Below are 15064 nucleotides of genomic sequence, written 5' to 3' on the forward strand. Positions count from 1 at the left end.
AGCCGGGCGGGAGGACCCCAGGCAGCTTCCCCACTCGAGCCCAAGGAAATCTTCCGCCCCCCACCAGGCAGTGACTGTTGCGCCTCCCCGTGCGGGAAAGCCCGACTCCCTCAACCCAGCTTAAGGCGCCGGGGGCCTCGCGCTCTCCCCGCCCAGGAGCCCGCTTTTGTCTCGAGCGGGCCACGGATCCGCAGCTCCTGCGGGCGGCCCTGAAAAGGGCCTTTGGGGTGGGGGGTGAGTCTCCGCCGGCGGCGCGTGGCCGGCCCTAGTATTCCTGCGATTGCTGGCTGCTACCCTTCTTGCCGCTCCTGGCCGGCCCGGCTCCACCACCGCCCGCCTTCTTGGGCAGCAGCACGGCCTGGATGTTGGGCAGGACACCGCCCTGCGCTATGGTAACGCCGCCCAGCAGCTTGTTGAGCTCTTCGTCGTTGCGCACCGCGAGCTGCAGGTGCCGCGGGATAATGCGCGTCTTCTTGTTATCCCGCGCCGCGTTCCCAGCCAGCTCCAGGATCTCCGCCGTCAGGTACTCGAGCACGGCGGCCAGGTACACCGGGGCGCCCGCGCCAACGCGCTCCGCGTAATGACCGCGCCGCAGCAGCCGGTGCACGCGCCCCACCGGGAACTGCAGCCCAGCGCGGGACGAGCGAGATTTAGCCTTGGCGCGGGCCTTGCCGCCGCTCTTACCGCGGCCGGACATGGCGGGAAAGGGGAGCGACGCACGCGGCTCGGTGACCCGCTCTAGCGGCAACGCTGACACCGCTGTCTGAGAGCGAGGTGAAGCCCGCTTGGCTTGAACCGACCCTACACCTCGCACGTTTTTGGTTTTTTTATAGTCTCCGGCGGAGACCTAGACCCAGCCCCCTGGACAGTGACGCTGCGCTCTGCCATTGGTTGGCCGCCCAGACGAATGTCTCTCCGGGATTGGTTAACCTCACGACCCAGCGAAGTTTTATGCGTGTATTGGCTGCTAAAATAAGCCAATCGGAAGGCAGGGCGCCAAATTCAAAGGGGGCACAGAGGCCAAGGCGCCACTAACGGAACGGAGGAGCCTCGTTCTCGCTGCTTCCCCAGCCCCTTTCCCCTAGGCTGGGTAGTAGCGGCCTTAGGCCTTCGCTGCTGAAGGGGCCGGTACAAAGCCCCCCCCTTCCCTCGGGGCGGAGACCCCACGCCATTTATCTGCCCCATGAACAGCCCCCGCCTATTGCCAATGCTCCTCCCTAAACTCCGTGCTTGGGTGAGAGCCAGCAGGGCCAGTGAACGCCAGCTAGTAACTCCATTCCCCCCTCAGCCCCCGCACAGGGGTCATTGCCTGGAACTGGTGGTGTACCTGCCCCCTGAGCAAAGTGATGGCAATGGATAGACAATAATTATGCGAAGTAGGATGCTGGGGGAAACAGGCTATATCCCAATAATAAATCATTTGAATGAGAAAACAAAAATATATTAGGGGCAAGGGATGGCAGGGGTGCCTGGGTCCTCTTCCGCCCCTGGCCTCTTTCCCAGCCCCATGGACAAAAGATTCAAGTCATATTTGCATATCTTCTTTGTGCAGATTATTCCCAGTAATGCTAATGTCTACAGGTCCGTGATGCTCATGGAACATTAACACCACTATCAGACAAATTACCTCTGTGCCCAACCAAAGCAAAGAAAAAAAAATTCAGCAGAGAGAGACCACTGTAAGAGTCTTTACTCACATCTGAAAAGGGGTCTTGTGATTCACAGAGAAAGCAGGATAATTGCAGCCATTTGGAGGGGAACCAAAGAAAGTAAAAGGTGGATCACGAGGTGCTGGCATTTCCCTCACCCCTGGCAGCTCAGTCAAACATCATAGAACAAGCGTACTAGCTGGTACCGGATCAAAAATGCAGTGGTGCTGCCCACTACCTAGAGAGGGAAAAACAAGGAAGAGAATTGGAATCCAGCTGTGCTAAATGCTTTACAGAGTGGTATGAAGACAAAATCCCTGTATCAAACAGCTTACTGGTACTTCTGCATATGACCAACCTCTGTAAGTAACACAGGGAAATATTTTAAATTAACTCATGTCTTTACTTACATGGGAGGTGGGGTGGAAATGAGAAGACTGGGCAAGATTATTCTCTCTGAGGAGCATAAAATCATAGAAGATTAGGGTTGGAAGAGACCTCAGGAGGTCATCTAGTCCAACCCCCTGGTCAAAGCAGGGCCAACCCCAACTAAATCATCCCAGCCAGGGTTTTGTCAAGCCGGGCCTTAAAAACCTCTAAGTAGGGAGATTCCACCACCTCCCTAGCAGCATGGTTCTTTATAGCAGAGCATAGCTACCCTGGGGAGGTGAGAATCAACCCAGGCAATAGCAAGCTAGTTGGTGTGATAGAAAGGAAGAAGTAAAGATAAGTACAGGGGTAGAATCAAATGTTCCCAACCCCTGAGAATTTTAGTGTGGATCCACATCCCCTGCGGATGGTCCTCCTCCCTGAGCGAGCGGTTGCCTGACCTGGATGAGCAGCAGCAGGACAGTGAGGGTTTGCTCTGGAGCTGGTCCAATAAGCTTTATAACAAAGTTAATGAGTGTCATGTTATTGCACTCTGTGTATTCTTCATCTTCATCCAATTCCTGTCTCACATCCACTATACGTAAGGTCTCTGATACCTGGGGAAGAGAAGTGTGTTAAGCACCATTTAATTAGATGCATTAGTTGTTTACTACTTAGAGCCTAATATGGTGTAGTCAGATGTACTGAAAGCTTCTTCCACAAAACCCTGCCAACAATGCCTTCTGTTGTTCCACTCCTATGTTCTGATCCAAAACTCAGTGAAATCAATGGAAAGACAGATCAGGCCCCTGGCAATCACTGCTAATCATGCTTCATTTTGCAAGGTTTTAGTAATGTGGACAAATGTCCACCAGAGATTGGGATGAGACTATACTGAACTTGTTTCTTTTTACTCAGGACTTGACCCCAGGTGCCCAGAGGCATGGGGTGGAGAGGGGGTTATGCACTGCCACCAATTCCCGAGTGTACGGTTGCTATCGGAAGGCAAATTTTACTTGTCTTTCTCAGGTTACCTTTAGAATATACTTTCCCAGTGCTGAAAGACTTTTGGTTCTGAATTTAGAGTAGCTCATCTCCAACTTCCCTGTACCAGGATTGAACCTGAAAAGAACATTGAAATATTAGTCCAATTGCAGCAAAGAGGCAGCTTAATCTCTGTATAAAAGAGATGGGGTTGTTTAAAAAGTGGATGGTGGAAAAAGCTGGAGTAATTGTATGCACGTAATAGTCCCAGTAACATTGGGAGTCTCAGGTATGTTGCCACTCAAATAAGGCAGGGGCAGGAGAATTTGGGGGGGGTGGTAAGGAGGGGGGCGTTAGTTGGTTGTATTTAAATTGCCACAACAACATTCTGCAAAGTAGAAAAACCACACACACACACACACACACACACACACACACACACTGCAAGAACTGTCAGGATCTTCTGATAACAGCACCTCAGGGATGGTATAAACACTTCAATCTCACCTGTGCGGTTAGGAACAACCATTTTATAACATTGTTAAGGAACAGTGTTACAGCTCTGGTCTTTACAAGGCTATAACATTATTTGTTAACGTGGTTATAACTCAGCCTACAAACCATTACCCAAGCATATTAGGGACAGGTGCTTTGTAACTAGATCCCCCAGCATGGTTGATTTTACATCACAGACAAACTTGGTGTGCATTAAGCCATGCTAGTAATAAAATATGGCCACATCAGGACTCTGCAGTTTCTACCTTCTGGGAACCAGTAGGAAGGACATTACTATTGAGTATCAGAGGGGTAGCCGTTTGGTGGGAGACAATTTTCTGCTGGGCTGAATTTACAGGGCAGCAGCTCCTCTCTTTACACCCTGCTGTTTGCAACAGGAAAGTTTAGATTTTTTTGTTAAGTTTAAATGTTGTGGAAAACACTGGAAATCATAAAATCATGGTGTCCACAGTTTTCTCCTGTCCTTGGGCAAGAAGATGGCAGTTGTTGCCAAGTGAAATTCCCCACATAGTTCTGGTAAAGCCTTTGTCCCTAGCTGATGACTACGGTCTACATTTCACTTCTCATTCCCTCCTCCAGCCACAGCAGATGAGGCATGTATTTTATCCTTTAGGGAAATCTGCAGACACCCTCACCCCATTTCAGACCCAAAACAAAGCCAGATCCAAAGGCAGCTCCTTGTTCCAAATACATTGCATCTCACAGTCACTTACACACTTGTTACCTGGGAAGCCGATGACGAGGACAAGGGATGATGTGGAAGAGCTGAGGCAATGAGTAAAGGAAGTTGAGCACTTGAGGGATGAAGAAAAGCAGCATTGTCTTACTGAAGTGCCCAAGGATCCCCACCACAGCAAACGTCATACCAGCAAAATAGCAGAAGGTGTCACCTACAAACACGCTGGATGGATACCTGCAACCCAGATAGAAAGAATGGGGATGGGGCATAGTATTAGTGTTGAAGATCACGTATGGGAAAGCATGGCATTCACAATCTTACTGCAAGATTTTAAATCTAGTGCCTGAGCTATTTGTTGGAGAGATTATTAGTGAGTAGGGGATGGGAGGACAGATTGTCTTGTGATCAAACCACAGAACCTGGAGTCAGAAGTCCCTGTTATTGTGCAGTTTTCTGGTGCAGTCAAAGGCTTCCAATGGATCAATGCGCCAGAATCTTTGTGCTCCAGCCAGAATATATAGAATACTTTGATCAGCCGTCCATTGTTCTATTTCTGAGAGCTTGTGAACGTCTCATTACTTGTCTCCTCTCTAAGTATAAGGGGGAGGAGGGAGACTTATGATACTATGAACGCTTGTTTATTCCATGCAGTCTCTTACCAGTTGTGGTAAAGCAGCCCCAGAGTAGTAAAGAAAAAGGGAATCATGAAGTAGAGAGAAAAAATGTGATCAGCTCTATAGTCTCCTGTAGAAAAGAGAAAGAACAGATTACTGACAACTCAACATCAGCCACAGTGGTCCAGAAGTATGTCCTGGAGTCAGGGTGTGGATCTGTCCATCTTAGGTTTGTATACAGTGTCTGTCAAGAAGGTATCTCAGGAGAGTTACACTAATACAATGGACCAGATACAAATGGGTGTCATGGCCCCACTTGGTACATAAGCATTATCCTCATCTGAAGATCTGTTCATCTTTCTAGACATCAAACATTTCCAAGTACAGGCACCTAGCTCCCTTGAATCTTTGCACTGATTCAGAACCCCAAAAAAGACACACACATTTTCCTTACCATTTAATTCAACAACATTGAATGTGATGATGGAAGCAGCTATCACCAGAGACTGTCCTGCCTCAAGCCCATTAATTCCAGCAAGAATGTTGATGGCGTTGGTGCAAAACACTGCTAACATGCCCATGTACACATAGTACAGGATACCTGCAGATCAGACAAAGAGAAGGGCCTTCACATCCAGTTTTAAAGGGGGTCTAGATTCAATTTAGTAATATGTACCACTTTGCCTTAATTAATGATCACAGCACATTTCACAATAGTTTAATAATAAACATCTCTTGCTCACAAGAAGTTGGTATTCCATACACACACGCACACACGCAAGCACCAAACACAGATATGGAAACAGAGGCAAAGACAGATGATGGTGCAGAGGTCACAAAAACAAGTCAGTGACAACACTGAGAACAGAATCCAGGCCTTCAGATTCCTAGTTCTGCGCTTTGGTCAATTTGCCATCCACATTTAAGCACCAACAGCATTTGGCACTCTATGAACTTAGAGCCTGATCCTGTAAAAGTATTGAGTGCTTCTCTGGGCAAAGCTGAGAAAAATGATAAATTGCTGAACTTGATAAGGCTATTAACCCAGTTCTCTGGTACCACAATCTATGTTCCAAATAATGATCTGCATTGGAAGGAAACCTACAACTGTGCACAAATTGCCACCTGCCACCCTCAGGAACTGTGGCTTTGGGTCGCCTGTTTACCCTTGTGGCTAGTGTTAAGCTGATGATCTTGTGCTCCGTCACTCACCCAGGTCCAAGTGCATCCCCAACAACACCCGGAAGGGCTTGGGCACCACAATAGTTGTGTTCCCAAAGTTAGTGAAGTAGACCATAAGCAGAGGAAGGGAGGCCATGGTAGGAAGTAGCAGCTTGTGTCGCCAGCGCAGGTTCAGAACATCATCTGCAAAGCCCAGGAAGATCATGCAGCAGATGGCAAGAAGGGAGCCAATGAACTCCACAAACTGCAAGACAGAGAGATGACCTGACCATGGTTATTAGATACATAGCCACCAGTCCTCCTTTTCACATGCCAAGGAAATCACATTTGGCTTTGAGATATGATACATTTGAAGACCCCCAACAAAATACGAGTGTATTTCACGCCAAGTCTTAACTACACGCAAGCGATCCTCACAGAGACTTGCAGGTCCTCATCCCATGGTGGAGAGCAATACAGGCTTTAAAGAGCATCATGGAGGGAGACACTTACCTCATGGTGTGGAAATGCCTTGCACTGCTCCTCTACAAAACAGCTCAGAAAGGGCACGGGAATAAAGCAGAAAAGGATGATCAAGAACACAGCCCCACTGATCACACCTTGGGATTCAGGACTGAAACACAGAAGGGGGGTGGGGAGGTTTAAAAAGATAATCACTTTATACCCAAGTACAGTATTGAGAACTTTGCAGCTAGTCCTGCATTCTCACTGCTTCTCCACTGGAATGTCATAATACAGGGAATATCCAGCTGTAACAGTGCAATGTTTTGAGCCCAATACTCCTGATATCCAACAGCAACAAAGCTATTAAACCTCACAACAAATTTTTAGCCTCTTAACATTCATTGTATAGTAGCCGAGAATGAAGATAAGCCCATCCCCAACAAGATAGCATTCAGGTACTGACCTAGCAATTTCCCTTTACCGTATTTCTGCATTCACTAAATCTTTCCTATTGATTAGAATATAAATTCTCTTGATAAATGCCAGTGCCCATGCTGCTGCTTAGCCAAGCAGCTTGTAAGTGACTGTACAATAAATAAGATTATAAACAGAGATTGGGTTGAACCAGAATTTCAGATCCTAACTCTCACAAAATATGAGGAAAGTCAGAGGTCCAGAGCAAGAGAATCTATTGGCATAGGTAGCATCTTCACTGAAGCACTACAGCAGTGCAGCAGCAGCTGTGCCGCTGTAGTGGTTTATGAGTATACAAGCCCAATGTGGTGCCTGGATTGGTTTATGTTTACAGAACAATTAAAGGGAAGATAGAAGTGATTAATCAACACAGGAACATAAGACAGTCACACTGGCTACTGAATATAAAGCACAGGATTTCACACAGTGGTATGAGATCAGTTGCTGGATTTGAAAGAAGTATCCTTTATAAAGCAGGACCTACTTCTGACAGGTCTGAATATTGTTACTAGAAAACAGAGGGACCCAAATACCACTTAATAAATAATATGTGTACAGTAGTTTGGACTGCTCTGGCACCTTCCAGCAAATAATTTCAAGGTACTTTATTGTTTAAAACTGAATTAGTTAAGTCTCACAACAACCCTATGAGGTACAGAAATATCCTAATTAAATGGAAGGAGAGACAGAGGCAGAGATGTGCATAAGAGCATACATCAAAATCAATTCCCTTTTCATGCTTTAATCAGTAGATTATGCTTTCTCTTTATTTTAGTCATTTTAAAATGTCAAGCAATTTGTAACTACCATGATTATTACCACACAATAAAACTTAACGAATCAGTAGATGTTACTCACATGGGCTGTTTAGAAGTTTTGTTCAAGTCTATCCCGAAGAGCTTGGCAGCAATGAAATGATCCTTGAAGGCTGGGATCAGCGTCAGGGTAGCCACGAACCCCAGGAGAGCACCACAAAAATTAATCAGCAAGGGGATCACAGGTAAACCCCACATATCAGAGACACCCTCGAGGAACAAGAGGATTTTTAGAGGGGGGGGGGGAAAGCAGCAGCAAAACCGATCACAAGAGTCACTCAGTTGCTAAAGTCAATGTACTCACTCTGTATACATGTGTTTATATACTGGTTACAGTATGTGTGTCTAGATATACGTTCCACTGTTTGAATGTGGATGTACAGCTCCAGGATCAGCTGCATTCAAGTCTGATTCTGAATTTGACTACTGAGCCTCATAGCTTAAAAAAAAAAATGTAAATAAAAAATGCCTCCCCTGCTTCAGGAGTGCGGTGCTTCCCAGAGGAGGGCGTGGGTAAATCTTCTCCTTCAGGTTGGGCCAATCCAAGCTCTTTGCTTTCTGATAAAATATACAAATAATAATAAACCACAAAATAAAATCACATTAAAATACTGAGCTTCTTCCCTTACCCGGTTGGCTTTAAAAAAACAACAAATCCGGAAGCTTTTTTTCTCTCAAGGTCTTCACTTCCCTGAAGATGTTTCCAGTCGGACTCTATATAACATGGCACCAACCTCTGCCCTTTCACTACGCGCTCCCGCAGAGAGCCGACCGAGTACCTGACCGCCATCTTTGATACTGGCAAGGGAGGCTAAACACCACTTTAGGATTCTGACTAGCGCAGCTGTGGATCTGCGCCCGCACTGCCTCATCCGTCATAGCCGTTCAGGTGCTGGGACTGGATTGGCCTAATCTAGGGCAAGGGGTGAATCCGAAAGTCCCCACTTGGCTCTGGGAATTAGTTCATCAGTGCCTCTCCAGATGCAGCTGGGTTGAGGTTTACAGTGAGAAGAGCTGCACGAGGTAAGTGCCAAATTTGGGGGTTAATGTAAATTAATTGCATTCTAATAGATGCCCGGACTCCCATTACCCACATCAAAGATGGCTACCTGCAAGCGTCATATGATGCCTGGTTGGCCATGCTCCTGCTTTTAACTACGCGTCATCTTCTTCTGATTGGACCCAGTCTAAGTGCACCGACCCCAATGGCAATTCGAAGTGTCAGTGACGTGCTGATGAAATACAGAAGAGGGTTCTGGTCCCTTAGGTGCAGTATTACAGGGGTTGATCCTCAATCCTATTGTTATGAGCCGTCCCTAGTTTTCTCCAAAGTGGTTTGTGTTTAAGAGACTTTCAGGATCACTCTGTGGGAGTCAATGAAGTGACTCTTTGCTGCACTGTAGCATTATGATGATTTGCTTCCTCTTATTGCAACAGCCAGGGTAATTCTGTAGTGCTGCAGAGGGTAACTAATATTATTGCTACTGTAGAAATATTTAATTATGGTACTTTTTTTTCCCCAAGCGATCAGCAATGTATTTGTGTTTAATTATTGTCATGCTGCCAGTCAATATTACCTATTGTCTGCCTAACTGGAGGGCTTTGCCTAGACTCACCTGTTTCTCTGCAAGATACGTCTGTTTTCCGTCCTTTCCTGAGAAGAGAGATGGTGATTGATAGGGGAAATATGTCAAATGAGGGTTGCATGGGTAAAGTTGTTTAGGATTAGGAACTTTGGGGGTATTATCTTTAAGACCCATTAATATATTCCTTTTTCCTCTCTTTCTAATTTGTTCTGTAGTGGAGTGTGTTTTATATAAACTACACTATGCTTTTATCATGAAGCTTTTAAATCCATAAATATGCTGACAACTAAAAATGGTATTTTCAACTATACTAAGTGTAGTAAGATGAGGCCCTGAAACATAAACTCTTGTGTCAGAGGCCCAGTCTGAGGCCTGAAGCCTGAACCAAAGTACTTCCAGGCATTGCTAAGCAAAAACTGGGCTGTGAGCCAGAGGCAGGCCCCACTCACAGAAGTTGGCAAGAAGAGGGCTGCTAGAAGCAGGTGCATCTTAAAGGCAGGGTCAAAAGGACAGCATGATGGATAGATCTGTTTGAAACAACATGATCAAAGGAGGAGACAGCCCCCAATGAGTCAAGGGGCTGTACTTCAATACGTCAGTAGGGATGAGTAATCTGTCCTGTAACTGTATAAAAGTAGGTCCCGGAGTGCACATCTTTGTCTGGCCTAGGGGGCAGTGGAAAGTCCCGCCACTGATTGAGCTGGTCCATTGCCAAGGGGCACAAATTCGTAGTATGTCTTGTAGAGTCTACGGGAAACTATTACTGTGCTTCGTTTGACAATAAACCTGTCTCGGGTTCCTTCGTACCTTACTAGAGTCTGTGGTCATTGGGGGGTTCTCTCGGGGTTTGCTGTGTCAGCTATCTGCACAGAGCCGGTGCAGCACACAGAGGGAACATGCACGCAGCCGACTGTTATCATCATCAAACAAGAGCAGAGCACCACACCGGTAGCTACTGACAACACTGAGTTAAAGCTTCCTCCTTTGAAAATCCTAGTAAAAATTATTGCATATTGTACTTATTTTCGGTTCTCTGCTAATTCTTTCAACTCCTGGTTATGAGTTGCCACCTTTGAGTTCATTCCACCACAATAAGCCATTCCCTTAAGAGACCATGATGCATCACAATTACATCAGCACTGTGTGATGACTTTGTATTAAAACTTCAAGATACCCTGACAGGGCATCATGCATTAAGTCCCAGAAATTACTTCAGGACCAAGAAATTCCTGCAACTGGGATATGGGATTGTCCTGGTACTGTTAAACTCCCTATTAGAGGGAAATGGAGCAGGATCACTACATGCTTTGTGATTAAGTATGTCCTTCATTGGTTTAAAATTTACCTACTATTCTTGTCATTGAATGACCCTTTTTCCTCTTACTATAGGACAGTGTATAAAAGAGTATAGCATCTTCTTTATTGGTACAGTACCTAGCACAGTGGGGTCCTGGTTCATGACTAGGCCTGCTAGGTGCTATGATAAATAATAAAACAACCAATGTGACGATACTCTGTGATTTTGTTTGTGATTCTAGCAATTGTCAGAATCACTGAACTCTGCTGCAGCAGGTGCAAGGCAATGTTCTGTGTAGTAAAGTGTAATAGAGGCTGAATTTGATATTGACACACTGCACCAATCCAGAGATTTAGGTTTGGGCATTTTATAGGCTTACCCCTTTCCAACCCCCTCCCCCCCCAACTATGGGCTGGGTGAAAGGCAGTCTTACCACCTCTCAGTATCTGGACTGGAATGACAGTCATGATTTGGATGCATCTCCTAAGTGGGAATTTGTGGCTGCTCAATCTCTGGAGACCTGAGTGGCTGAACTGGAGGAGCTAAGGGAGAGAAAAAGGTACATAGATGAGACTTTCCGGGACACAGTAGAGTGGTACCACCCCAGTCTGACAGACTATGTGTTGTTGAGGAGGCTGAAAGTCTCAGGGAAAGAGAACATCAAACTGGAGCAGAGAGAAACAATCCCATAGTTGGGACCCTCCTTCCAGATGATGTTGTGGTATCCTCTCGCACTGAGGATACCTCTCTGGGGGAAAGAATCCCAGTTATTAGGAAGGTAATAGTAATGGGGGATTTGATCATTAGAAATATAGATAGCTGGATTTGTGATGACAGGGAGAACAGCATGGTGAATTGCCTGCCAAGTTCAAAGGTTACAGATCTCTTGAGACAGCTAGATAGACTTATGTACAATGATGGGGAGGAGCCAGTGATCATGGTACATGTTGGTACCAGTGACATAGGAAAAGATAGGAGAGAGATCCATGTGCAGGGCCATTTATACAGGCAGAACTGCAGGGTCTCAATGCATGGATGAGATGATAAACCTAATGCCCTCCTACCTACCCTATTAGGAAGTGGAGAACCTTTTGGGAAAGGAGGAGCCTATGCAGGAATGATGTGCTCCACCCAAACCAAAACAGAACCAGATTGGTGGCATGTAAAATTAAAAAGGTCAGAGAGGAGTTTTTAAACCAAGGGCTGAGGGAAAGGAGACAGGTGTGGAGGGGCATATGGTTCGGACAGAGACATCCCGTAGAGTAGGATAAGTTAACAAGGATTTTCTATATCCTAGTAAAGAGAAGAGGATAGAAGTTGATAAAGTACTGGTAGGAACTCAAGAGAAACAGTCAAATGAAAAAAAGTCCCATTCAATTATATCACATGAAGGCAGGCAACTAAAAAGTGAGAGATTTTATAAGTGCTTGCATACAAATGCTAGAAGTCTAAATACTAAAATGGGTGAACTTGAGTGCCTGGTATTAAATGGGGATATTGATATCATATGCATCACAGAAACTTGGTGGAATAATGACAATCAATGAGACACTGCAATATCAGGATACAAAATACATAGGAATGACAGAATAGGTCATACTGGCGAGGGAGTGGCACTATATGTGAAAGAAACCATAGAGTCAAATATAGTAAAAATCTTAAATGAAGCAAACTGTACCATAGAATCTCTTTGGATAGAAATTCCGTGTTTGAATAATAAGAGTATAGCAGTAGGAATATACTACTGACAACTTCACCAGGATGGTAATTGTAAAATGCTCAAGGAGATTAGAGAGGCTATAAAAGTACAAAACTCAATAATAATGGGGGATTTCAACTATCCCCATATTGACTGGGTTCATGTCACCCAAGAAGGGATTCCGAAATAAAGTTTCTAGACACCATTAATGACTGCTTCTTGGAGCAGCTAGTCCTGGCATCCACAAGGAGAGAGGTAATTATAGATTTAGTCCTAAGGGGAGCACAGGATCTGGTCCAAGAGGTGAATATAGCTGACTAGACCATTATCTAATTACATTTAACATCGTTATAGGAGGGGAAATACCAAAGAAGCCCACTGCAGTAGCATTTAACTTCAGAAAGGGGAACTACACAAAAATGAGGAAGCTAGTTAAACAGAAGTTAAAAGGAACAGTCACAAGAGTGAGATGCCTGCAAGCTGCATGGAAACTTTTTAAAAAAACACCACAATAGAGGCTCAAACTAAATGTATACCTCAAAATCAAAAGAATAGTAAGCGGTCTCAAAATGCCACAATGGCTAAATAGAGTAAAAGAAGCAGTTAGAGGCAAAATGATACCCTTTCAAAACTGGAAGTCAAATCCTATTGAGGAAAATAGAAAGGATCATAAACTCTGGTAAGTCAAGTGTAAAAGTGTAATTAGGCAGGCCTAAAAAGAATTTGAAGAGCAACTAGCAAAAGACACAAAAGCTAACAACAAAAAATGTGTTAAGTACATCAGAAGCAAGAACATTGCCAAAAAATCACTGGGGCTACTGGATGAGCCACAGGCTAACGGAGCACTTAAGGAAGACAATACCATTGGGCCATACCCGAGCCATTCTTTGTAGGTTGAAGGAGAGTCTCATACCCGAGCCATTCTTTGTAGGTTGAGTTTTCCCCAAACTATCCCACCAACATGGGAAACATAAAGAAAAGGAGGAAACCGGGATCTGGGCCTGAGGATTTGTCTGTTCTGGAAGACCACTGAAGATATTGTACATAATAATACTTCATTATATAACTCCTTTTGAGGGTCTGAAAGGCTTAACATACATAATTCATTCAAGCCTCACCCTTCTCCTCTTCTCCCCATAAAGAAAGTCAGAATCATTTGTTTCACAGATGGGGAAACTTAGGTGTAGAGAAGTGAAATTATTTGCCCAAGGTCACACAGTGAACAATGGTAGAGTTGGTATTAGAATTCAGAGGTTGTAACTCTCAGCCTTCTGTTCTAACCATGAAACTCTCCCTGTAAGCCGGATCTGGTACACCCTTATGTATGTGCTTAATTGAAATTACATGAGTAATCAATCCTATTTACTAATCCCCAATTAATTAGGCTTTTCACCATATTTGAAGCTGAGCATATACATACTTGTACATTCAGTGCCTGTATCTCCTTTTTTAAGAACGGGTTTGCCATTTTCCAGAATTTCCCCTCCCCTTGTACTTGCATGTTAGATCAATGACACCCAGCACAGACGTGATTGCACTTCAGTGGCGCTGTCTTTATATTGGTCCTGCTTATCTACGCTCAGGTATCTTCTGAAGGCACTTACAGCTGATTGGTTGTAAAATGCCTCCCAATCACAATTCTCCACTCACATCGCAATAGCATTTCACATCCACAGTACATGACTATACAAAATGCAAGGCTTGGGAGAATCAGACTCTAAAGAACTGTTGTATAGAAGCCATTATATAAATATAAAATCTTATTTCTCTCACTACCACAGTACTACTACCTGTATGAATTTGAGCAGTTCCCCATCTCTGCACTTCAGTTTCACCACCTGTATAACACAGGGATAATCAAGTATGACTACCAGCAATCCAACATGCCAATATCTGAAGCTCCCAGAGGGAAGGGACCGTCTCCTTGCCTATCTGCTCCCACTTGTACCAACCCCTGATTATTCGAACACATCAGTTGAGACAGTGACACCCATCCGCCCTTCTTTGCCTCTCCTGTGCTGGAGGGGCTGCAAGATCCTGTCAGGGACGAGGCTTCTTTCTCATTTGGCCTCAGGTGAATGAGTGGCTGGGTTTGCAGTTTTGCAACAACAAAAACAAACGCTGCCGCGGGGGTGGCAGGCACCTGCTGGTATTGCGGCAGCAGAGAGGCCGGGATCCGTGCTCTCCGTGGCTTGTGGCGCTGTGGGGTCATTGAGCGAGCGCAGAGGGAAGGCATCCTCATTTCCTCTAGAGGAGGCGGAGCGGCGCCTTGAAGGAGCCAGCCCTGCAGGAGGCGGGGCGCCCCAGTTCCCTTGTCAGGATTAGCTCTGCGCACGCAGCCCCGGTTGGTTTTTCCCCGGCACAAGCTCGGTTCCGCCTAGGTCGGAGAAGCAGCCCCAGGGAGAGTGCAGATCCGGGGAGTATATGGAGCCGCGCAACATCGGCTCGGCCAGCGTGGAACGCGGAGCAGATACAATGTAGCGAGTGGAGGAGCTGGGGAGAGACCGGGAGCCACAACCCCCCCCGTATTACAAGGGAGACCGGGAGCGTCTTTCCTTCCGCCCTTTTCCCGGGAAATCAGTGTTTATCCCTGGAGTAGCGACTGAGATTTGGGCAGGCCCCGGCCTTTAAGCTGCTCCCGTACAACTGCCGGAGCTCGGGGTGAGGCCCTGGGCGGCTCCCCTCCCCCAATCATGCCTCCCGGACCCCCGTGAAACCCTGACTGGCCTCCCCGAAGTTGCTAAGCAGAGAGCACC

At 45.8% G+C, this 15064-nt stretch overlaps 2 protein-coding genes across 2 annotated transcripts; both read right to left on the bottom strand.

Annotated features, from left to right (window-relative positions):
* Window positions 1-265: 265 nt before the first annotated feature.
* LOC135889292 (histone H2A) lies at window positions 266-697 on the bottom strand. Its single transcript, XM_065417141.1, has one exon. The coding sequence runs from the start codon at window positions 695-697 to the stop codon at window positions 266-268; it is 432 nt and encodes a 143-aa protein (XP_065273213.1).
* A 978-nt stretch (window positions 698-1675) lies between these two features.
* On the bottom strand, window positions 1676-8436 carry DPAGT1 (dolichyl-phosphate N-acetylglucosaminephosphotransferase 1). Its single transcript, XM_065417096.1, has 9 exons — window positions 7770-8436; window positions 6486-6606; window positions 6024-6237; window positions 5266-5412; window positions 4857-4941; window positions 4243-4431; window positions 3053-3140; window positions 2480-2635; window positions 1676-1887 (listed from the first exon to the last, which is right to left on the bottom strand). Exons 1-9 carry the CDS (start codon window positions 7922-7924, stop codon window positions 1822-1824), a joined length of 1221 nt encoding a protein of 406 aa, XP_065273168.1. The 5' UTR covers window positions 7925-8436; the 3' UTR covers window positions 1676-1821.
* Window positions 8437-15064: the final 6628 nt, after the last annotated feature.

The sequence above is a fragment of the Emys orbicularis genome, chromosome 15 (assembly GCF_028017835.1).
Source record: "Emys orbicularis isolate rEmyOrb1 chromosome 15, rEmyOrb1.hap1, whole genome shotgun sequence".
NCBI lineage: Eukaryota > Metazoa > Chordata > Testudines > Emydidae > Emys > Emys orbicularis.

What these genes read in the sequence shown, in the direction of transcription:
- LOC135889292 (XM_065417141.1), bottom strand. Translation starts at nt 697, where the DNA reads ATGTCCGGCCGCGGTAAGAGCGGCGGCAAGGCCCGCGCCAAGGCTAAA.
- DPAGT1 (XM_065417096.1), bottom strand. Translation starts at nt 7,924, where the DNA reads ATGTGGGGTTTACCTGTGATCCCCTTGCTGATTAATTTTTGTGGTGCT. An exon ending in GGGCTGCTTTACCACAACTG is followed by an intron (nt 4,432 to 4,856) that starts GTAAGAGACTGC and finishes TCTGGGTTGCAG; the next exon opens with GTATCCATCCAGCGTGTTTG. An exon ending in TGGGAAAGTATATTCTAAAG is followed by an intron (nt 2,636 to 3,052) that starts GTAACCTGAGAA and finishes TCTCTTCCCCAG; the next exon opens with GTATCAGAGACCTTACGTAT.